Here is a 24485-nt window from a genome sequence, read left to right as displayed (position 1 = left end):
CGCAAAGCAATGTAAATAGTGGCGATTTACGATAGCCCTTCTTTCTTCTTTTCTCTGTAATAGGTATAGACAGGTCAGAGATTAGTTTTTACTGCCACCTTAAGAGCTGGAGTGGTCATGACTGGAAATATCCCTTCTGTCACAATCATTTGTGGTAACCTTAGATTGTACATTATGTTTCTTAACCAGAGGCGTAGGCCAGGGTGGGCCCACTGGTGAGCCAGGCCCACCAAATTAGATTTAGCAACAACAACAAAAACTGCTCTTTACTTGTCAGTGTTCCAAACAGGCCATTAGTCTTTTTACATAAACATGCAAACACCATCATATAGAATTCATAGCAAGCAGTGCACTGAGTTAGTCCAATTTAATGAAATATAACAGAACAGATTAACTCACGGGATGGGTTGCCAAAAAGAGCCAACTGAAAGCCACACCCCAATAACGAACCAATATGACTGCATTGAGGCATGTCACTGTGCTTCTATGGCTGTGGCAGGTAGCCTAGTGGTTAGAGCGTAGGACTAATAACCGAAAAGTTGCTGGATCGAATTCCTGAGCTGACAAGGTAAAAATCTGTTGTTCCTCCCCTGAACAAGGCAGTTAACTCACTGTTCCTAGGCTGTCATTGAAAATAAGAATTTGTAATGAACTGACTTGCCTAGTTAAATAAAGATTAAAATAAATGCTGCTGCCTACTTTGTTTGTTCATTTTGCAGAGCTGCCAACTTTTTAAGAAGGCTTGGAGAGATTTGCTATGTGAATTTCCTTGCCCCCTGGCACAACCCCTAGAGAGGGGGAAATGTTACTATTTTAAAGCGTATTTCTACGTATTTTGACATGGCTTAGGTCTATGACCAGGGTGGAAAATTACATTTTTTTTAAACACAGGTCAAGTGTATTAAGAATGCTTTGAACATTAAATTAACACTCAAAATTGGACGACTTGTTACTTTGCAGTTTTTGGTGGATGAAAGGTGAAGTATGCAAAAAAAGGTGGTTTGACACTTTATTCAGACAGTAATGAAATGAGATAGGGAGACAGGCCAATGCTAGAAATGGTGGGAAGGTTGGAAGCAGGGATTAATCCCTGTTCTCAGGTGGAATGTTGTATGCAACATGTGGCAGGGAGTGTTTCCACTACACCAAGATTTTGTCCAGGACATTTTAATGGTTGATGGCAGTAACCAAATAATAGATTGCAGTCTCCTTGTCCATAGACTGCTTTCAAGGTAAGGACACAAACATTTTGTAATTTGGGTGAACTATCACTTTAAAAAGGGCTGGAATAAAATCATGCTTGCTCTTCAGGAGGGTTGGCCACCCCTGATCTATGTTTACCAAGTGCTGGGTGTTTGAAAATGTTCTTGTTATAACAATTCATTTCTCAAAATCACCAAACCTTCAAGAGAAATCTAATGGATATCAATATTCAGGTGGTTTATGCCTACTGGTTGAAGGCTCTTGCCATCATCTTACTCTAGAAAATATGATGTCTTTATGAGTTGCCTTACATGTCCACAATACTAAAATGTCCAAAAATATATTTGATTCCTGGAGCATTTCATATCCAATGCTTTTTTGTATGACTTATTCAAAACTGCCCATGAACGGCTACAAAAATATACTCAACAAAAATTTAAACACAACATGTAGTGTTGGTCCTGTGTTTCATGAGCTGAAATAAAAGATTGCAGACATTTTCCAAACGCACAAAAAGCTTATTTCTCTCCAATTTTTTGCACAAATTTGTCCACCAGAGCTGTTGCCAGAGAATTGAATGTTAATTTAAATTCAATGCAATGGCTTTATTGGCATGGGAAACATATGTTAACATTGACAAAGCAAGTGAAGTAGATAATAAACAAATGTGAAATAAACAATAAAAATGAACAGTATACATTACGCTTACAGAAGTTTGAAAATAATAAAGACATTTCAAATGTCATTGTATGTCTATATACAGTGTTGTAATGACATGCAAATAGTTAAAGTACAAAAGGGAAAATAAATAAACATAAATATTGGTTGTATTTACAATGGTGTTTGTTCTTCACTGGTTGCCCTTTTCTTGTGGCAACAGGACACAAATCTTGCTGCTGTGATGGCACACTGTGGTATTTCACCCACTAGATATGGGAGTTTATCAAAATTGGGTTTGTTTTCAAATTCTTTGTGGATCTGTGTTATCTGAGGGAAATATGTGTCTCTAATATGGTCATACATTTGGCAGGAGGTTAGGAAGTGTAGCTCAGTTCCCACTTCATTTTGTGGGCAGTGTGCACATAGCCTGTCTTCTCTTGAGAGCCAGGTCTGCCTACGGTGGCCTTTCTCAATAGCAAAGCTATGCACATAGAGTCTGTACATAGTCAAACTTTCCTTAAGTTTGGGTCAGTCACAGTGGTCAGGTATTCTACCACTGTGTACTCACTGTTTAGGGCCAAATAGAATTGTAGTTTGCTCTGTTTCTTTGTTAATTCTTTCCAATGTGTCAAGTAATATCTTTTTGTTTTCTCATGATTTGGTTGGGTCTAATTGTGTTTCTGTCCTGGGGCTCTGTGAGGTCTGTTTGTGAACAGAGCCCTAGGACCAACTTGCTCAGGGGCGTCTTCTCCAGACCTTACAACCATAAAAGGGCAATGGGTTCTATAACTGATTCAAGTATTTTTTAGATCCTAATAGGTATGTCAAATGTTATGTTCCTTTTTGATGGCATAGAAGGCCCTTCTTTCCTTGTCTTTCAGGTTGTTCACAGCTTTGTGGAAGTTACCTGTGGTGCTGATGTTTAGGCCAAGGTATGTACTGTATAGTTTTTTGTTTGCTGTAGGGCAACGGTGTCTAGATGGAATTTATCTTTGTGGTCCTGGGTACTGGACCTTTTTTGGAACACCATTATTTTTGTCTTACTGAGATTTACTGTCAGTGCCCAGGTCTGGCAGAATCTGTGCAGAAGATCTAGTTGCTGCTGTAGGCTCTTTGGTTGGTGACAGAAGCACCAGATCATCAGCAAATAGTAGACATTTGACTTCAGATTCTAGTAGGGTGAGGCCGGCTGCTGCAGACTGTTCTAGTGTCCTCACCAATTCGTTGATATATATGTTGAAAATGGTGGGGCTTAAGCTGCATCCCTGTCTCACCCCACGGCCCTGTGGGAAGAAATGTGTGTTTTTTGCCTATTTTAATCGCACACTTGTTGTTTGTGTACATGGTTTTTCCCCCAACACCACTTTCTATCAATTTGTATAGCAGACCGTCGTGCCAAATTGAGTCAAAGGCTTTTTTGAAATCAACAAAGCATGAGAAGACTTTGCCTTTGTTTTGGTTTGTTTGTTTGTCAATTGGGGTGTGCAGGGTGAATATGTGGTCTGTCGTATGGTAATTTGGTAAAAAGCCAATTTGACAGTTGCTCAGTACATTGTTTTCACTGAGGAAATGTACGAGTCTGCTGTTAATTATAATGCATAGGATTTTCTCAAGGTTGCTGTTGACGCTTATCACACGGTAGTTATTGGGACCAAAATTTGTCTCCCCTTTTGTGGATTGGGGTGATCAGTCCTATGTTCCAATAAGTGGGGAAGATGCCAGAGCTAAGGATGATGTTAAAGAGTTCAAGTATAGTCAATTGGAATTTGTTGTCTGTATATTTTATCATTTCATTGAGGATACCATCAACACCACAGGCCTTTTTGGGTTGGAGGGTTTTTATTTTGTCCTGTAGTTCATTCAATGTAATTGGAGAATCCAGTGGGCTCCTGAAGTCTTTAATAGTTGATTCTAATATTTGTATTTGATCATGTATGTTTTTACTGTTTGTTCTTTGAAATAGGGCCAAAAAGATTTACCCATACATCTCCATTTTGGATAGATATCTCTTTGTGTTGTTTGTTTAGTGCTTTCCAATTTTCCTAGAAGTGGTTAGTCTATAGATTCTTCAATTACATTGAGCTGATTTCTGACGTGCTGTTGCTTCATTTTCCATAGTGTATTTCTGTATTGTTTTAGTGATTCAACCGGAGTGGAGGCGTAGACTCAGGTTTTCTGGGTCTCTATGTTTTTGGTTGGATAGGTTTCTCAATTTCTTTCTTAGGTTTTTGCATTCTTCATCAAACCATTTGTCATTGTTGTTAATTTTCTTAGGTTGTCTGTTTGAAATTTTTAGATTTGATAGGGAAGCTGAGAGGTCAAATATACGGTTTAGATTTTCAACTGCCAAGTTTACACCTTCACTATTACAGTGGAACGTTTTGTCCAGGAAGTTGTCTAAAAGGGATTGAATTTGTTGCTGCCTAATAGTTTTTTGGTAGGTTTCCACACTACATTCCTTCCATCTATAGCATTTCTTAGTATTATTCTGTTCCTTAGGCTTTGATGCCTCATGATTGAGTATTGATCTGTTCAAGTAGACTGTGATTTTGCTGTGATCTGAGGTCAGGGTTGAGATCACTGAGGTCAGTGATAAAGTAGTCTACAGTACTACTGCCAAGAGATGATCTATAGGTGTACCAACCATAGGAGTCCCCTTGAAGCTTACCATTGACTATGTACATATCCAGCGTGCGACAGAGCTGCAGGAGTTGTGACCCGTTTTTGTTGGTTATGTTGTCATAGTTGTGCCTAGGGGGGCATATGGGGGAGGGAATGCTGTCACCTCCAGGCAGGTGTTTGTCCCCCTGTGTGCTGTGGGTGTCAGGTTCTAGTCCAGTTCTGGCATTTAGGTCGCTACAGACTAGTACATGTCCCTGGGTCTAAAAATGATTGATTACCCCTCCAGGATGGAGAAGCTGTCTTCATTAAAGTTTGGGGATTCTAGTGTGGGGATATAGGTAGAACAAAAAAACATGAGCTGGCGCACCCCCAGAAAAATGTGTTTGTGTGGAAGTGCTGTCTAACGGCGAATAAACTATCAAAATAAAGAGAGTCGCACACTCCATATATAAACTCCCAGTAGTTTATTGGGTATTTACCAACGTTTCGGCATCACTGTGCCTTCTACAGGGTAATGTCATGAATACTTGAACCAGGTTATGTAGACAAACAGTGCAATTAGTGCAACCAATGACAATAGTGTGTCATAATGATTAAGTTAATTAGAATGAATTAGTGAAACTGTTAAAAAACAATAGTTTACAGCAAATTAAATATTAGGCTATTGTTATCATATAGAAACATCATTGAATATTGTACATAATATTGGCATCAACATACACATTGTTTAATTCAATTTCACATATTTGTTTCGTATTTAATTTCATATTTGTTACATGTCATCTTTTGGTTCAACCTTAATGCATAATAAGCATCATCAACAGGGGGAACATATTAGGTGTACGCTTATAAGCTGTAGAAAGAATATATACATTTATAAGACTTGTTCATAAAATAAAGAATTGTTCATAAGAAGGGCATGAGATCAAAGTCAATATTCAGACCACTAGGGGTCAATGTTTTTAGATATTCAGTAAGCCTCCCTTTGTAATAGTAGGATCTCAACGTTACCTCCTCTCCTTGGTAGAGCAACATGCTCAATGCCTGTGTATTTGAGGGAGGAGATTGGATGGTTAGCTTTAACAAAGTGAGCTGCTACTGGATAGTCAATGTTCTTACACCTGATTGAGCTGCAGTGTTCAGCTATGCGTTGTTTTAATTGTATTTTCACTTGTCCTACGTAGGCTTTTCCACATGAACAGGTGATGAGATAGATTACTCCCTTGGTCTTGCATGAGATACCACCCCTAACAGGGATTTTTCGACCTGTATGTGGGTGTCTGAAGGATGTTTTTAATAGTGCTATTGCACTGTGCGCATGAACCACGTGTCGTTCCCATTTGGAATGGGTGTCAATAGTGTCTGAGTGGGCTCAGGGGGCTTGTCAGATCTCACCAAGTTATCTCCAATATTGCAACCATGCTTATAGACCACCAGTGGGGGTTGCTTGAAGAGGTGTGCGATTTTTTTGTCTGATTGCAGAATATGCCAGTGCTTTTTCAGGATTGCTTTCATTTTCTCCGAACCCTTGGTGTACTTAGTGCAAAAGACCGTTGCGTTGTTTTTCTTCCAAGTTTTTTGTAATTCTTCTTAGTTTTTGAGATATTTTCGTCTTTGCAGCATCAAGAGTTTTGTCCTTGTAGCCCCTCATTTTGAATTTCTGTATTTTTTAAGCATTGCTGTCAAAATCTGTCTGGTGGCCACAGATTTGTTTAACCCTGCATAACTGGCTATATGGTAGACCATTCTTGAGGGGAAGGGGATGCATACTATCCACACATAGCAAGGTATTGCGATCTGTGGGCTCTGTGTATAAGTCTGTTTGTAATGCATCATTCTCTTTGATGATCCGTAAGTCCAGGTAGTTTATTTTTCTCTCATCAGTCTGCATGGTGAATTTGAGGTATTCAGACGTCTTGTTTAGTAGAGTTTTGAATTAATTTAGTTCCTGCTGACTTCCTTCCCAGAGCACAAAGACATCTATATATCTCTTCCATACGAGGACTTTAGAAAGTAGGGGGTGTCTCTTTTTTGTAAAGGAGTGCTTCCTCAAATTGTCCCACATACAGGTTTACATAGTTCGGTAGCACACAGTACATTCTCTTAAGATAATTTCCTTTTGAATTTCTAACCAAAAGTAAAATGTTCCTGTTTTGATTAATTTAATAGAGTGAGTTAGGTCTGCTCTATACCAAATTAGCATACCCCCCTTCCCTGTTTCACACCTGGTAGTTTGGTGGATGAGACTATCAGCTCTCTAACCTAGAGAGAAAGTAAAATGTTCCTGTTTTGATTAATCTTGTAGGATGACAATGTATGTATTTCTGATTTCTTTGGTGAAATCCAGCTTCCTGCTCTTTATGCCAAAGGCAGATGACCTCAGGCCTTGCATATCCCAGGATGAGATAGTGAAGGCTTTGTGTTCCATAAAGTGTCCAATGTTGTTGTTTGTGTGGTTTAGTTGATTGGTTGGGGTCTGGAGGGTGGTGCTGTGATCTGGATGCAGGTCCTCTCAGCGTGGATCCTCTATGCATAGGTCTGGGCGGTCCCGTTGTTTTAGATCATTTGGCAGTATGTCCAACCGCCCCCACAACGTATAGCCATGCCAGTCCAGGACCTCCACATCTGGCTTCTTCACCTGCGGGATTGTCTGAGACCAGCCACACAGACAGCTGATGAAACTGAGGCGCATTTACCCTTTATTTTAGCCCATTGTTAAGAATGACAATTGTTCCACTGATCATACTAAAATAAATATCTCCTTGAGACAAGAGGACATTAAATATGCCACTACACCCAACCCAAATACCTTTTCTATTTATTGACCCCCTACAATCAAACGTACACATTAGGGTTCACAGTCCATTTGACAAAATGTACATAGCTACAAATCAGGTCACCCTACCAAACGTCCCTGCTAAAACATAGTGTAGGTCTGTCTGCTGCCTTTTCGTTGAAACAGCCTAAATGCAAATCACTAAATCGACTTCACTACATGCTGTCAAAAGGCTGCCTTATGCAATAGGGACGGGAGTAAAAACAACCTAACTTCGTTGACAATATTGTACATAAAACAGAGATACTATTTTCACAGTTTTATCAACTGAGCAGATAACGTTCTTGATCTCCATTCAACTCCAATCTTGAAGGGCATTTCTTTAAAACATGCATCCAATCCCTTACATAACTAGACCAATCATATGCTTCAATGTGCGGTGGTTCAAAGTGCTGTGGCAAGACGGGAAAATGAAGAGGTTACGCACGTGATGTTAAATTGCAGGCGCAGATTTCTAAAAGATTTGGAGCACAGAAAAGTTTACGCGCCAACTATACAATGGACGAATTAGTTCAATAAAAGTAGTACTTTTCCAAGCGTGAGAAGAGTGTCAAATGCGTCCCACTGCCAATGCGTAGTTGGCTGGTCTGCATTTAGCAAACAAGACAGCAAATAATCCTGTGCCCATATCACAGTCAACACGTAGTTTTTACCTTTAAAAACGCTAAATTCTCTAAACGCTAAATGTGTAGAACAGCGTAAGATGAGCTATAGAAGTGCACATTTCCTTTATGCCCCTGTTTCACAGCAAATTTCCTGCATCCTTCTCTCAGCCTTTACTCAACATTCTATCCTGACTTGTAGAGTTCGAGAGAACTTCCCTGATTCAAACACTCATTTCTGCCTGGAGTAGAATTTAATGCCATTTAACGTTGAGCTTCCAGTCAACGCTCAGCCCTACTTATAAGTAAACTACACTTACTATACTTTTAGTGGGGCCATTTTAGCAAGTACACTTAGTTGTCATCAAGTAGTACTGTAACAATCTATTTAGTACAAATAAAGTTGATCGAAAATAACATGGGTAGCCTTCACAAAACATTTTATTTGGATATTTTAGTCCTCATTGGAACTCATCTTTCAAGAGTCCATAAAAAAAAACATTAAAATACATTAAAAACAATAAAACATTTGATGACAGCGTGGTCCTTGGGGAACCGATATATACATGCCTGTAAAACAGAATGGTGGTGGGGGAGTTACTATTACACTTTGGCATAATACAGCATATAATCATATTCATTGTGTTTCTGGTTGTAATGTAGACAACCTGTACGTACCATACTCGATGGGTGACCTGTCTGGGGAGTATGCAGGCCATGGAAGAACTGCGACATTGTCACCCTCCAGGAATTGTGTACAGATCCTTGCGACATGGGGCAGTGCATTATCATGCTGAAACGTGAGGTGATTACAGCGGAAGAATGGGCCCCAGGATTTCATCACGGTATGTCTGTGCATTAACACTGTCATCGATTAAATGCAATTGTGTTTGTTGTCCGTAGTTTATGCCTGCCCGTACCATAATCCCATCGCGACCATGGGACACTGTTCACATCAGCAAACCACTTTCCCACACAACGCCATACACGTGGTCTGCAGTCCGGTTGGATGTACTGCCAAACTCTCTAAAACGGCGTTGGAAGCGATTTATGAAAACAGGTGTACCTGTTTAATGATTTATGGTGAAGAAATTACACAGCTGTACATGTGTAATGATCATGCTGTTTAATCATTTTATTGATATGCCACACCTGTCAGGTGGATGGATTTATCATGGGAAATGCTCAATAACAGGGATGTAAACACATTTGTGCCCCAGTGTACATACATTTAAAACGTCACACAGCCTACATATCAGTATATACACACAAAATATCTAAGTCAAATAGGGGAGCAGTATTGTGCAATTAGGTGTTGCTTTATCTGTTTTTTTTAAAACAGATTTGCTGCCCATTTCTGAGATGGAACAGATGATGGCTCTATATAATACTGTAAGTTTTCTTGAATTTGTTCTGGAGTTGGGGACTGTGAAAAGACCCCTGGTGGCATGTCTGGTGGGGTAGGTGTGTGTCAGAACTGTGTGTAAGTGGACTATGCAAACAATTTGGAATATAACACTCCCAATTGAAAGAAAAGTGATGCTGTCAATGTCTCCTTTACCTTTAGCCAAGAGAGACTGGCATGCATAGTGTTGATATTAACCCTCTGATTACACTGAAGAGCAAGACGTGCCTCTGTTCTGGGCTAGCAACAGTTTTTCTAGGTCCTTCTTTGCAGCACCTGACCATATAACTGGGCAATAATCAAGATAAGATTAAATTAGATCCTGCAGGACTTGCTTTGTGGAGTGTGGTGTGAAAAAAGAAGAGCATCTATAATCACAGACAGACCTCTCCCATTGAATCAATATGTTTTGACCATGACAGTTTACAATCCAAGGTAACACGAAGTAATTTAGTCTCCTCAACAGAAACATTATTAATGATCAGATTCAATGAGGTCTAGAATTTAGGGAATGATTTGTACCAAATACAATGCTCTTAGATGTTCCAGACTAGTTTATTACTGGTCACCCATTCTAAAACTGACTAAAACTCTTTGTTTAGGGTTGCAGTGATTTCACTAGCTGTGTAACCTTTTATTTAACTAGGCAAGTCATGTTGAGCATATAGGGTTGAATCATCAGCGTACATAGACACACATGCTTTGTTTAATGTCAGGTCATTAGTAAAAATAGAAAAAAGTAGAGGGCACACCACACTTTACATGTTTAAAATCTGAATCCATGATATGGCAGAGGTTGAAAAGCCATAACATCTGAATCCATGATATGGCAGAGGTTGAAAAGCCATAACAGTACAGCTCCCACAATCTTTTATTAGTATTATGTTTGTTTTTTTACCTCCTTTTTCTCCCCAATTTCGTGATATCTAATTGCGATCGTCTCATCGCTGCAACTCCCCAACAAGCTCGGGAGAGGCGAAGGTCGAGTCATGCGCACTCTTTAACCCCCGCCCGCTTAACCCGGAAGCCAGCCACACCAATGTGTTGGAGGAAACACAGTTCAACTGATGATAAAATCAGCCTGCAGGTGCCCGGCCCGCCACAAGGAGTAGCTAGAGCGCGATATTTGGCACCCCTGCCTTTGACAAAGTGGGCACTGCTTATCAAAGGGCGGCATCAGCAATCACCTAAAAAGCCCATATGCCACTTGTTGAGAGAAATTGTCATTGTTTTGGGGCAGAATTATGTGAGGTGTTTGAGGTGAGTCTTGGTCAGTTTAGCTCAGAATAGGCCGCCCCTGTCAATCTGCAGCCACTGGCAGCAGCCTTGCCGGCCGTGAGGCTACCATCCTCAGTAGCTTTCCATCTAAATTGTCAATACCTGGTGGTTTCTCATTTATGGACAATACATTTTTCCACCTGACCCAAACTAACTAATTTTAAATTGCACATTTCTTTCATTAGGTATTTCATGCATGAATAGGATAGCTCAGTTTGTTGTTGGCATTTCATGCCGACATTTGCCAATGAAGTAGTAATTATTTAATTGGCACCATCAAAAGGTTGTGATAAATGAGCAGTCGGATTCAATGAGAGTTGCATTAGTCTGTCCATAATTACCTTTAAAGTATTCGGAAGCTTTTTTCCACTATAGGTTATGTCACTTATCTTGGCTTCATAATACAATTTCTTTTCAGTTTAGTCATTTCTCAATCAGATGTGCAGCCAGACTTATTCATCACTCCTTTTTCCTCGTCCCTCAACCAGACAGCTTTTAAATTCCTCATCAATCCACAGGGCTCGAAGTTCTGTCACTTTCTAACAGTCAGTTTCTTATGACAGCACCCCTGTGCGTACAAGTGTACATCACATTAGGAACATGTTCTTTCCTTGACAGACTGACCAAGTGAAAGCTATGATCCCTGATTGATGTCACCTGTTAAATCCACTTATATCAGTGTAGATGAAGGGGAGGAAACAGGTTAAAGGAGGATTTCTAAGCCTTGATACATGGATTGTGTGTGTGCCATTGAGGGTGATTGATTTAAGAGCCTTTGAATGGGGTATGGTAGGTGCCAGGCACCTATGGTAGGTGCCGGTTTGTGTGTGTGAAGAACTGCAACTTTCTGGGATTTTCCACGCTCAACTGTTTCCTGTGTGTTTCAAGAATGGGTTACGACCCAAAGGACATCCAGCCAACTTGACAACTGTTGGAAGCATTGGAGTCAACATGGGCCAGCGTCCCTGTGGAACATTTTAAACACCTTGTAGTCCATGCCTCGATGAATTGAAGCTGTTCTGAGGGCAAAAGGGGGTGCAACTCAGTATTAGTAAGGTGTCCTAATATTTTGTACTTGACAAAAAGGACAGTTTTCAAACACAAGTATGAACAAAATCTAGTCTGTAGTTTGAGTCTCAATGGATAGTTGACCCTTAGGGCTGGATCCAAAGCCTGGACAGTGGTTCCTCAGGACCAGGACGGAGGAAGAGAAAGTTACATTAACCCATGTTCACCTTATCAGATAGTGGCAGAGGAGCCATCAGTTTTCCCCTTGGCCAACAGCATAGCATTGACCTTAGTAGACATCTCCACGCCTCCCCATTTTCTGTAGGCTTGGCCCCCTGAGGTCCGGGGCCCCAGGAGACCTGCTCCAGGGAAACAATAACTGAACTGGGACACTTCATATTGAAAATAGATATCCAACAGCTAGGGGCTAATTTACCTGGCTGGCTAGCTTTCCATCTTACTCAAACCAATTTTGCAAGGCCGGGTTGGAGGGCTAGCTAGTGTCTGCTAGCCCAGGTTCTGTTACAAACAATATATACATTTTCAGTAGGGATATACTTAACATTGGCCACCACAATAGTACATTCTACAGTATACAATCTGTAGGACTCTGTTGAACTGTTGTTGTTGGTGGAAAGAGGGCTAATGAATACAGGTGAGCACCCTTTATAGCAAAGACCTGCCTCTTTCCAGGTGGTTGTTATTGGTTTTTTGATGGAGGTGTGTGGTGGCCAATAAGGAGCAGGCTACCCTCCAGGGTGTTCCCCTGCTCAGACATTGCTGACGCATGCCAGATCTTACAACGCCTAGATAGGTATTTTACATATCAGCTAACCACATATGTTACAGCAATCGGGTGCCCGACGGCGTAATTGATGACATGGCATGCAACCAGTGGTTGACGCATGCAACGGGCACGTACCTCTTGTAGTGGATATTTTAATCAATAATGAGGAGAGTCGAGGTCAATCATCAATCAAGATATTCACTTTATTAAAAATCTATCGATAAGGGAGCTGGTCACACCATCAACAATGTGAATGGAGTGAGAGCCCACTGAGTGGAGTGAGCCTCTGGGTTATATACCATCTCAAGATAGGTGCAACCTCAGATGGTTCCAAACACCAACCCCACACATCCTGTGCCAGCACTTGGCATCCAGTACAAAGAACTTGTTGTTTTGTTCAGTACTAAGAACACAAAAGGACATATTTCGTTACTTAGTCTCCACCTTGCTAAAAAAGAAACCAGGGGAGAGGACAATCTCCCTCAAGGCCCAAGGAGAGGTTGACTGACACACAGACATTGTGGAGACAAGTGATTGGTTCCCTATTACTCACGCCATCCCTTCACATGGTTCATATTAGATACACATTCACCTATGGAAACAATGTTCCCTTCTGACCTCCTTTGCCCTATTCTCTTTTTGATATTCTGTATAGCAACAGGGACATGTGACTGAGGCCCATATGAGGAAGTGCAGCTGCCAACACCAGAATCCGAAGGGAGACATTCTAATAAGAGATCAACAGTTCAATTATATAAGCATATTCTGCAGATCAGACATGTTACTTAGCTAATTCTCTGCTTAGACTTTGCCGACGACTGGCAGATTTTTCAATGCCTGGATAGGTATTTTATGTATCAGCATGCCACATTTTGGGCACGTTCCTCTGCCCAGATGTTGCTGATGCATGCCAGATCTTACAACACCTGGATAGGTATTTTACATATCAGCTAACATGTTACAGCAATCTGGCAGTCGATAGCAGTCGATGACGCTGCGCGCTACCATTGTTTGATGCATGCAACGCCACCTATATGTTATGCAGCGTTTCTAACCAAGTGGGAAGGCGGTAACTACCAGTCGGATGCATTCATGTGCTTCGAACTCGTTGAGAAACACCGATTGGCTAAATGGCCAACCATAAACTAAAAGTACAGTGATCATGCTAGTAAACATGTGTTAAAACAATTGCATTTGATGTTTTGTTACATTTAACTGCCAAAAATGGAGGTCATTTCCTTAGTCTGGAATGCATCGTCGTCTGAGCAGGGGAACACCAGCATTTGAGATGTACTCTATACACTATTAAAATGTATTGTGACACAGAAAGCTATTCTCAAGTAGAAGTGTGTCAATGTCACGTTATTCATACCCTATAAAATGTGATTGTGTTATACACTACAATGTAATATACTCAACACCATATAAATGCACTGAAAGACAATTATCCATTATATTAACCAGATACTCAAGTGGCCGCTCTAACAACGGAAAGAAGTGTCATAAAAAAGGGAAGGCAGTCGAGAGGCGGCAAGATCACGTGGGACCATTCTAGCCAATGAGATGACAGGTACATGTGAACAGGCACAACTCCAAATTTGACACTCATTGACCGCCATACAATGACTTGTTTGGTGAGCATAAAATAAAAAACCCATTTGTTGCATAAGACAGATTTTGGGACCGGTTGTCTCGGTCACTTGGCCTCTTTCTCTGCTGTACTGAAAGAGTTCAAAGCTATTGTATTTTTAGTGTGCATGGAATATGCTTGTGACGTTACACACTTGAGCGGTATTTCTTACCATTTGCTAGTATCCCTCTGTCACTAACCTAAGATTTTACATTAATTTAACAGTAATTATACCTGTAGGAATAGCCAACTACTCAGACAGTAATACATTCACTGATCTGTAGGCTGAGGTGCTAATGTGAAGAGTGACATCATTTGACAAACCATGCAGAGATGACAATATATCCTTTGGAAAAATTAACTAATACTCGCCTTTCCGCATGGACTGTACATTTGAAGATGCATGTCGTCAAGTAGAACTGTACAGCATATAAAATGCATTTATCAATTGAGATACAATGCCATAGCCTACTGCTAACTAAATGGATGGACCAACCCCTACAAGTGAAGAAATGGTGCCACGCAAAAACAGAACGCAACTCTTATCAACTGCTGAAACATTGTTTTATTCAGGCACATTGAGGGATCACATCTCCATAGACAATATGGCCTTTAGTGTTCAGAATCAGACACAATACACCTAACCAACCATTTTACCCTGATCACCCCACACAGCAAGGCAGCACAGAATGCATTTAAAGTGCTTAGCATTGTCAAGTACAGTCCATTATAATTCAGATTTTGCCAACCATACATTAGCCATTCAATGAATTTACCCAGTCATTCAGAAAACAAACAAAAAGCCACCAATTCATAACATTTCATTTAAGGTCTTAGAGACCTGACACATTGTAACTAAAGCGGACCTGCTACTAGAACTAAAAGTGTGACACCCAATACAGCAGCAGCAGTGTATAGTAGAGGCAGCTTTCTGGGATAATGTGTAACAACTATTCACAATCTAACAGTTTTAGTCAGAAAATGGAGTGTCGGTCTCTAAGCACCATAACCAAAAACCACATTCGTGGGAAAATGCTCACATTATGGGTCATGAAAGGTCAAGCCAGCAGGAATTCTTCCCCTCAACCCCTTAGTGACCCAGAAGTAATTAGTGGTTGCAATTTACAGGGTAAACAAAAGGGTGATCCTTAAAGGTTTGAATAATGAACACACCCCATATACTCAAGGACTGGGGTAGGCAATGAACCCAGCACTGGGTGGGTATGCAGTCTGACCACATGAAATGGAAAATGTCCGTTTCTCCTTGTAAGTGCAAAGCAATATTCTCTCCTCCATGTTGGCTCAAGAGGCCACAAAAGCTCAGTCCTGGTAGAGCAGGAAGCCAGAGAATGTGCTGTACTTCCAGCTGCTGCCATAGATAGAGCCGCGGTGCAGCCGCAGCCACACCTGGTCTCCCTGGTACAGCTGCAGGATGGAGTGGTTGCTGGCCGTCTCATGGTCCGGAGCCCCGTCGTTGGCGTACGCAGACACCATCACCTCGTCGTTGCGCATCAGGTTGACGTAGAGCGGCACGTTGACCGCCAGCTTGAGGATGTGGAAGAGGAAGACGTAGGTGCCGTTGGCTGGGCAGGTGAAACGACCCACATTGGTGTTGAACATTTCCCCCAGGTTGCTGTGGAGCTGGTCAAAGGCGATGGGCTGGTCCAGGGTGCCCGGGGTGTAGTTGGCTGTGCGGGCTGCTGTGAAGGCCACACGGAGGGGCTGGGGATGCTGGGGGAGCGGGTACATGGGTACATGCATCAGGGCATGAGGGGTCACCTGGGGGGTGAGGTCCATGCCAACACCCTGCAGTGAGTCGCCGTGGGCGGAGTCCACCAGGGAGTAGTTGCCCTCCCGGTCTGGGCTGCTCACCTGGGAGGAGTCACTCCAACCTGTTGTGGAGGACCAATCAAATGCCAGTTAACTAAGCCCCCAAAATACCCAACCAATCAGATTTTGTATCAAGCCAGAAGAATGACGTGAACTTACCACCATTGTGCCTTTGTCCTGCATTGCCTCCACCACGCCTGTAGCTGTGCTGGTAGCCAGTGTCCTAATGGTGAAGAACACACCACTAGACAAGTCAAAACCTCTAAACATATCACTTCAGCAATCTATACTAAATGTACATACAATATCTGATTGCTTCCTGAATGTGCGCACAGTGTCTTACCCGAGCGCCGTACAAGTGAGCCTGGGGGATGAAGCTTCCTCCTGGGGAGCACAGACCAGCCCGAAAACCATCAAACCCAAGGGGAAGGGGACAGATAAAAATTGGGTTGTGAAGGCTAACGCAAAACCTTGTAATATTAAGATAAGGTCATGTGGAAACTTGAGGCAACAGAGTAAAGTTTACTTGATCCAATCCATTTCAGGTTTAGAAGCTCAATCTGAATCAGTAGGAGACATGCATAAGCAGAACAAGATAGGATAGAGGGAAAGGATGAAAGATGGGATTGAGGGAAGGGAGAAGACAAGAGAAAAGAGGATAAATACCTCTGTGCCCACCAGAAGAGCGAAAGTAGGAGTGTGCCAGCCCCTTGCCACCACGTGCAATACCTCTAACAGATCCTCTGTAGTATGATTGGTCAGAACGGCCCATGGTGCCACCTGATTGGCTAGGGGACAGGAAGATCTGCCCACCACTACCCACCAGACATTCAGACTGGTTCACTGCCCAAGGGAGAGAAATAAGAGTAGACTTGGTCATATTCATTAAGAAGAAAACAGACAAACAAGGGGTGTATTCATTACGTCTTGCAATGGAAACCGTTTACCAATATAAGAACCAAACGACAACAGGGAGGGACCCAACTGAATGTCCAATAGAAATGTATTTCTTGCGTATTGAATACACCCCTGGTCTTGCCCAATAAACTAATTTGAGTTTTCCATTGCAAAACGTTTCCTATTCCCTGCCCTAATGAACACAACTCTGGCATACCTGACTGTAGGTGTTCGTCCTCCAGGGGAGCGAACTCTGGTGGGGTCTGGGTGCTGGTGGTGACATAGCACAGGTCGTTGGAGTCCGAATAGGGGATAATATCAGATTTAAAGTCTCCAGTCGGAAGTAAGGGGGCGTTCACCTTGAATACCTTCAGAGACAAAACAAAACCAAGACTCATACTAAAATGTCCCTCAAATACTACCTAGGAGTGTATTTTATGGGTATTCAGACCAAAGCCTGTTGCCCATTCTATGAACACGTTAAAAGTGTGGTAGGGTAGACTTACCGAATGCATGGTCTGGAAGGGAACAGAGGGGACCATGCTGAGTGTACGTCTGCTGGGAGGGGTAGAAAACAGCTGCCCCTGGGTGGGGGTGGGGGTTGGGGTACAAGGAGGCACCACCCCGTTACAGGGGGATTGCTTCCCAGATTCAGAGATGGTAGTCTGGGTACAGATAGGGAATACTGTCAAGGGAGACTTAAACAAAATCAGAATAGTATGCACTTTAGACTTGCCGATCCTACATGTTCAGGGAATGAGTTGTTTTACCCGAGTAGAGGTCTTCTCATCCAGGGTGATGGACATGGAAGACTCCCTACGGTAGAAGGGAGGAGGAGAGGGGCAGGCAGTCTCACTCTCAGACAGCAGCAGACATGGATCCTGGAGAGGACAACCATTGTGCTTTATAACAATTGTGGATCTAAAAGAAGAAAATGTCATTGTTTTAATGGGTCTCATTTAACAGATAGGGGTGTTCTTACAATGGTTATGACGTGAGCTAGGTCCTCTGTAGTTAGGTCCAGGTCACAGCTCTCTAGACAACCCCCCTCGCCATTGGTCAGATTGGGTTCGTCATCAACAGGGAGGAGTTTAGAAGGCAATGGAGTGGACTGAGAGAGGACAAAAATATTCATCTTAAAATACTTACTTCAACAGTCAAAAGCTTAAATAACAGAGTCCTGGTCAAAATTAGTGCACTAGAATAGGGTGCCATTTCACACACACTTCTCCAGATCTTACATGCAGTGTTTTGGGGAGATGGTCCACTGGGCTTCTCCTTGACTCTCTCTGTACTGTTGAGAATAAGAGGTAGAACATCTGTTAAGTATTGACTGTTCTGCTTGAAGTCACCCACTTAAATACCAACTTTGTTGTGGTAGGCTACCGAGTGGAGAGGGGGATCCAGAGGCACGCCGGCCCAGTCTAGGATGGCCGTTAGTGGGTGATCCTTGTCCATCCAGAAGAGAATCCTGGAGACAGGGGATTAATCCAGCATTGTATTTATTAGATACCCAATAAAACAGACTTAAACATTGAGGGACTACATGGACTTAACCAATAAGAAACTTATTTTTCACGCAGTGCCCCGTGGTAAATCCGACCCAGGTGGAACATTGGAAATGATCCATGACTTTTCACCTGGAAGTTATCTCTGAGGAGTACTGTACCTGCATGAAGCTGAAGGAGCCTCTGATCTTGGTCATCAGGTCCTCCAGCTGCTGCTTGCGCAGGATGGGGTCCTTGGGCAAGGAAGACTGGGAGTTGAACACCTCCACAGGGGTGTCCACACGAAGTGCCTGATGGAAATTACAATGTGATGGAGTAATATAGACAGGTCCATCATACCTAAGAGATGCAAGAGTCTACTCACAGCTGTGGCGTCCCGCTCCCTTTTAGACTTCACTCTTCTCTGGGGAAACAGTCATTGAGTTGTATGATTGATCTGAACTAAGATCAGCTAGCCCAATCTTGCCCATTATTAGAGGTCACAACTAGTCTCAAGTACCAACTGCCCTGAGAGTTCAGGTATAAGAATATCTCACCTGTTTGGGTTCAGCATTTTGTTTCTTGGTAGTAACCGGCACTTTGGAGATGAAGACAGCCGCCCCTCTCCATGGTTTCTGGATTACAGGCTGAGTGGAGTCCGACTCCATATCCCACGAGTCCGGTGGCTCCTGTTCCTTCATGGCCTGGAACTCAGCCTTCCAGTTCTGAGTAACGGGAGTGTCTCGACACCCATTGGGGTCTGTGTCAGGCAGGTAGTGTCTGTTAAGAAACTGGCATCACCCACAGACTATCACCACAACAGTACGATATCCACAGTGCATTCAGGTAAATAACATAAAAAGGAGAAGGCTGGTTGAATGTTGAAAAAGTAGTGGCACAACTTGCAGGAAATGTTAGAGGTTCTTACCTCTCTGCTAGGCATGTCTTTTTGGTTTGACGTCATTAGGGCTGCAAGGCAAAATAACATCCAGCTAAATGACAAAATGTTGTATACATTCATTGTTCTATAGCCAGTCTGATAAGTAGCTTTTGAATAAGAATAGTGGCACTGTTGTAGACTTACTAGAGAGGCTGGCTGTCTGAGACACCGTCTTCTTGGTCATGGGAACCTCTACTTCCTTGGGACTATTGCTCGGAGGCGGCGGTACACAATCAAAGTACCCACAATCCATCAGCTTCGCCAACTTAGCCTTCAGGACCTTGTCTGGAAACATTTAAAGGCATGCATTTTAAACACGGCAGCTAAAGTAGTTCAGCAAATGGCAGATAAAGTTGAGGACACCAGTCATAGTAAATGTAGTATCTGTGCAGGTGTTTAAAAAGGTACAGGACAGGTAGTCTTTAAACTCACAGGTGGTTCCGGCTACTGCTTTATTTTTCCCCTCCAGCAGGTCCAGATAGACCAGGGCTGCGCTCTCCATCTGCTCCTCCAAACTGGGACACAGTAGAGGGGGATCAGACTAGTCTTCAATCAACACAGACGTGTGAGAGTGCGTTTCATAGTAACTTATGCTGTTGTCCCTCAAGTCCAACATAATGTGTGTGTGGGGTGTGTGTGTGGTGGATGAGTCAGAATGAGTTGGGTAACATAGATAATTAAGATGTCTTATCTGCATAATATGCTTATGTGATATACTTGTTATTAGAATGTATCCCTTTGGACTCTGGTGTTGGCAGTTGCACTTCTTCCCTCAGCTGGGGCTCAGTCACTTGGGGCCCAGAGAGGGGAGAGGTCAGGCTTGTCTTTTACATGTTTCTGGTGCTATGCAGAATATCAGAAAGGGAAGAGGACAGGATGGAACATTGTCTTCATATGTGAATGTGTCTTTACCTATTCTTAAACCATGTGAAGGGATGGCGTGATTAACGGGTCACAATTACTTGTCTCCACAATGTCTGTGCGCAAGTCACTCCCTCCATTGGCATTGGGGGGAGGTGTATGGCAGTGTCTGGAACCATTGGATGTCCTCTCTGATGTTGCACTTATCCTGGGATACTGTATGACCTAGAGGCTCACTCCCCTCAGTGAGCTTGTCCAGGAGTGGAGTCAAGAAGGGGTTTTACTTGAGATGGGAGTATCTAGGGTTGACAATTGAGTTATGCCATTGGATGAGTTGGTGTTTTTGTGCTATGAAGTACCAGGAACGAGATTAGAACCTCGTTTTAGGGACCAAATAGAACGATAATTTATAGCGAATGATATCTGGATCTTTGCTATAAAAGATCTCAGTAGCCATTGTGTTGTCACTCAACGGATCATAAGAAAATGGTGAATCGTTGAAAGTCATTGCTATTGTAAAGCTCTTATTATTAAAGATGTCAGAGTTATACTTAAACTACTTGTGTGAAAGGTTTGTCTCTCCTAATTTGATAATACAGAAATAAACCACCACATGTGGTGCGCACATCTATTCCCCAGTACCTCACATTGTTGTCCCTCTTCACCCCCAGTAGTTCAGCGAGCTCAAGCAGGCTCTGTAGCTCTGCAACCTGGAGCTGGGGGTTGCGGGCAGAGAGGAGGTCCTTCCTGATGTGTTCGTGCTGCAGCAGGGTCTGCAGGAGGAACTTAACCTGCAGCACTACGCACAGCCTCCTCTTCTCTACCTCCTGCTTGGCCATCTGCTCCTTCTTCAATGCCTTCTTCTGGGCCTTTAGCAGCTAGGGGGGGGGGGGGGGGGGGTGTTAGATGGATTCTATGGACCAATCCCCAAAATACTCCTACACCGAGGTCTGATCACTAGACCTAGGCCAATCGACTGGCTGTTGTGGATTTCAAATGTCTGGATTGGGTGCAAGATAATGGACTTTATTGTCTTGCAAAAATACAAGATGATTCATCATGAATCTGGACAAAAAAAAGGTATCTGTTGACCAGCTAATAGTTCTACATTACTGACACTATCTGACCATGCACTTAGAAGCAGGGAAAGTCAAAACTAACCATGAAAACAAATCAAGGCATTCAAGCAGCAGAATGGAACAGCAGTGTTCTCACTCCCAAATCAGCTCTGTAATGGGCTAAAGCCACCAGTGTACAATCCATTGACGAGGCTGGACTCCAATCCAATACGTCATACCCTTTCTACCCTCATTAACCTATTATCAGGTGCTTGATATGAACGGAGAAGCGTTATTCTGACTATGCATAAAAAACTACACCTGGTCTACCAAAAGGAATGCATGCGGAGCTTCTCTCCAATCCCCATTCATACACACAGCAGCACTATGACAAGCAATGGCTAACAGAGATCCTTACTTCCTGTGTTAAACCCCCAAGGGTCTTGTGCAGCTCCTGGGCAAACTGCAGGTTGTGGATCACTTCATCATACTTCTCCACTGCATCCTGACACGCATTGAAAGAGTTCAAAAGACAAGGCAACATCTCAATCCTTTGGTTGAAAGAAATGTACTGTTTTTATTACCACAATTAGAAAGCCTGTTCTTACTATCTGGTCTTGATTGAGTGATTCCCCATGTTTCAAACGCTTCCTGTAGTCCTCCAATTTAATCTGTGGATACAAACACTTAATGTCTTCATTTTATGGTAACATGCAGGAAACCCTGAAAGGAATGGTAAAGTCTCCTCCTACCAAACCCACCAAACCCCTAATTATGTCAAGTCATCCATCCTACCTTCTTTTTCTCCAGGTTGCGGATCTTGTGCTTGAGGCAGATGAGGCCGTCCTCGATGTAACTCTCGTAGCCCTGGTAGATGTTGGTGGAGGCTGCCAGGGCTAGCTGGAGAGAACTCAGCCCACCAGGGGAGCCCATCTTGGGGCTAGCTGCCTTCGGGCTCCCCTGCCTCCCCTTCTCGGAGCACTCAGGTGAAGGGGACACATCCCGGGCTGGGGATGGAGACAGCTGCACCATGTTCAGATCCTCGCTGGAGGGGGTTCAAGACAGAACAGGTAATGGTCGTGACTGATGTCCATAGGATGAAAATGTTGGCCATGAAATGTGTGATATTCTTGCATCATCACTATCAGATGTTGCTTTAAATATGCCCCCCCCCCCCCCCAATTAAACTTTCCTGCTATGAGTTTCCATAAATGTGATAATGTTCCAGTAACGCGCTAGCCTCAACCGCCACTGGGTGATTGCCAAACCCGTGATAGCGCATTTTTGGCCATTGCACAGCCGGTGTGATTACATACGGTGTTGATTTATTTTAATACGAGAACCCTGAAACAGCAGATATAACTCACATAGCACGCGACAACGTTAAACAAGTCGTTAAAACAATGGTTATTTAAAAATGTATTCCCAAACACATACCCAATGTGTGCGCATTTTGTGTCGCCGACGGTATTCATCTCATGCTTAAAGTTGTGTGTTTTTTTAAACGTTGTTTGGGAATCAGTCGGGGATGTTCATTCTACGTAATGTTATAAAACGCTTCCAGCTTAATCGGTATCATATCCTTCAGACCCGCCGTGCCCGCTGCAAGCATCTCTTCTTCAAAAGCCTACTCTCTCTACACAGCACAGATGCCCCAAACACATCCCAAACCAAAATTATAAGAATGAACAGCAACTCGAATACTGCATTTCTTAAACCATAATTATACAACTTGAATGGAGTTCTTGAAAAATCTGTAAACATTATAAATTGAAAACCCATGTCGTCATCCTTGACAAAAACAAGTGCCACGTTCAGAAAACAGCTGACTAACCTCGTGGCTGGTTGTGTGTGTGTTGAAAATGCTGTTGCTGCAAATCCCGACGCGTGCTATCCAAGCACCAAATAAAGTACTGGTAGCCCTCTCTAACCCGTCCAAACAGTGATGTTAGTTTACAGAGGGAAACGAGTGCGAACTCATACCTTTATATAGGCCTACCTTTCTACGCCCAAACATTGAGGGAGTTCGATTAGGCCTAATTGCACCGGGCTATGGCCCGTGAATGAATGGGCAAAAGCGGGGAGGGAGAAGCGACCTTCTCAAATCGATCAGTAATCTGTGCCGCCGGGTCTTGTTGTCAAGAAGGCAGCATACATCGTTCAGAAACAGAAATATATTTTCCATAAAATATATGTTAGAATTTTCAAGTTTGTTTTGTTTGGAAAGGTAGAGGGGGGGGGGGGGGGGGGGGGGGCACAGAACTGACTGCTGGGGCACAGAACATCGACGTGACGTCATATAGCACCTGCTTTGCACGCGCATCCAACTCAAACACCAATTTAGGAAGGGCGGTAAATCGTATAAACTGTATATTTTTTTATTTACTATATACCTAGTGGGCTACACCGGTAATTCATCCACCCACCGGTTTGGATTTTTACAATTGTAATGTTTAGTTTGTTAAATGTCATAATTGAGTAATGGAACAAGAACAATTATAACATATTTATTTTTATTTCACCTTCATTTAACCAGGTAGGCCAGTTGAGAACAAGTTCTCATTTACAACTGCAACCTGGCCAAGATAAAGCAAAGCAGTGCGACACAAACAACAACACAGAGTTACACATGGAATTAACAAACATACAGTCAATAACACAATAGAAAAATCTATATAGAGTGTGTGCAAATGAGGTAAGGCAATAAATTGGCCATAGTGGCGAAATAATTACAATTTAGCAATTAAACACTGGAGTGATAGATGTGCAGAAGATGAATGTGCAAGTAGAGATACTGGGGTGCAAAGGAGCAAAAAATAAATAACAGTATGGGGATGAGGTAGTTGGATGGGCTATTTACAGATGGGCTATGTACAGGTGCAGTGATCTGTGAGCTGCTCTGACAGCTGGTGCTTAAAGTTAGAGGTAGATATGAGTATCCAGCTTCAGTGATTTTTGCAATTTGTTCCAGTCATTGGCAGCAGAGAACTGGAAGGAAAGGTGGCCAAAGGAGGAATTGGCTTTGGGGGTTACCAGTGAAATATACCTGCTGGAGTAGCACGGGTGGGTGCTGCTATGGTGACCAGTGAGCTGAGATAAGGCGGGGCTTTACCTAGCAAAGAGTTATAGATGAAAACAACTTACTAGCACAGCCAAAGACACTTTATAGTCTATAACTCAGTGATGAGACCATATACATTATAGGGACAGCTTTCGAAGCGGAAGAAAAGGCCTAGAAATCGGTTTAAAATAAGAACTGCCATTGAATTAATAAAAAATACATTGTCACAGAGGAAAATAAATAAAAAAATTTTTTTTTTTACTAAATAGAGGCATATAAAGACAAAAGAAACGTAAGTGTGTAAATAACACGAGTGCATG

The 24485-nt window shown here is 42.6% G+C and overlaps 1 protein-coding gene across 3 annotated transcripts; it reads right to left on the bottom strand.

Annotated features, from left to right (window-relative positions):
• Positions 1 to 14573: 14573 nt before the first annotated feature.
• Positions 14574 to 23240, bottom strand: LOC106576165 (caprin-2). Of its 3 annotated transcripts, none has more exons than XM_014153128.3 (21): positions 22939 to 23240; positions 21900 to 22149; positions 21713 to 21775; positions 21523 to 21609; positions 20689 to 20924; positions 19618 to 19700; positions 19330 to 19470; positions 19174 to 19214; positions 18803 to 19036; positions 18631 to 18669; positions 18428 to 18556; positions 18145 to 18229; positions 18000 to 18052; positions 17741 to 17869; positions 17529 to 17639; positions 17265 to 17423; positions 16976 to 17126; positions 16528 to 16704; positions 16205 to 16245; positions 16021 to 16084; positions 14574 to 15923 (listed from the first exon to the last, which is right to left on the bottom strand). In XM_014153128.3, exons 2-21 carry the CDS (start codon positions 22134 to 22136, stop codon positions 15352 to 15354), a joined length of 2832 nt encoding a protein of 943 aa, XP_014008603.1. In that variant the 5' UTR covers positions 22137 to 22149; positions 22939 to 23240; the 3' UTR covers positions 14574 to 15351. The 3 variants fall into 3 exon arrangements, with proteins under 3 accessions (XP_014008603.1, XP_014008602.1, XP_014008604.1); XM_014153127.3 differs by lacking the exon at positions 22939 to 23240 and adding an exon at positions 22542 to 22723; XM_014153129.3 differs by lacking the exon at positions 22939 to 23240 and adding an exon at positions 22542 to 22721 and having other exon boundaries at positions 16591 to 16704.
• Positions 23241 to 24485: the final 1245 nt, after the last annotated feature.

This window comes from Salmo salar, chromosome 17, assembly GCF_965601325.2.
Source record: "Salmo salar chromosome 17, fSalSal1, whole genome shotgun sequence".
NCBI classification, from domain to species: Eukaryota; Metazoa; Chordata; class Actinopteri; order Salmoniformes; family Salmonidae; genus Salmo; species Salmo salar.
The sequence above is the reverse complement of the archived record's forward strand: the minus strand, read 5'-3'. Positions and strand labels throughout refer to the sequence as shown.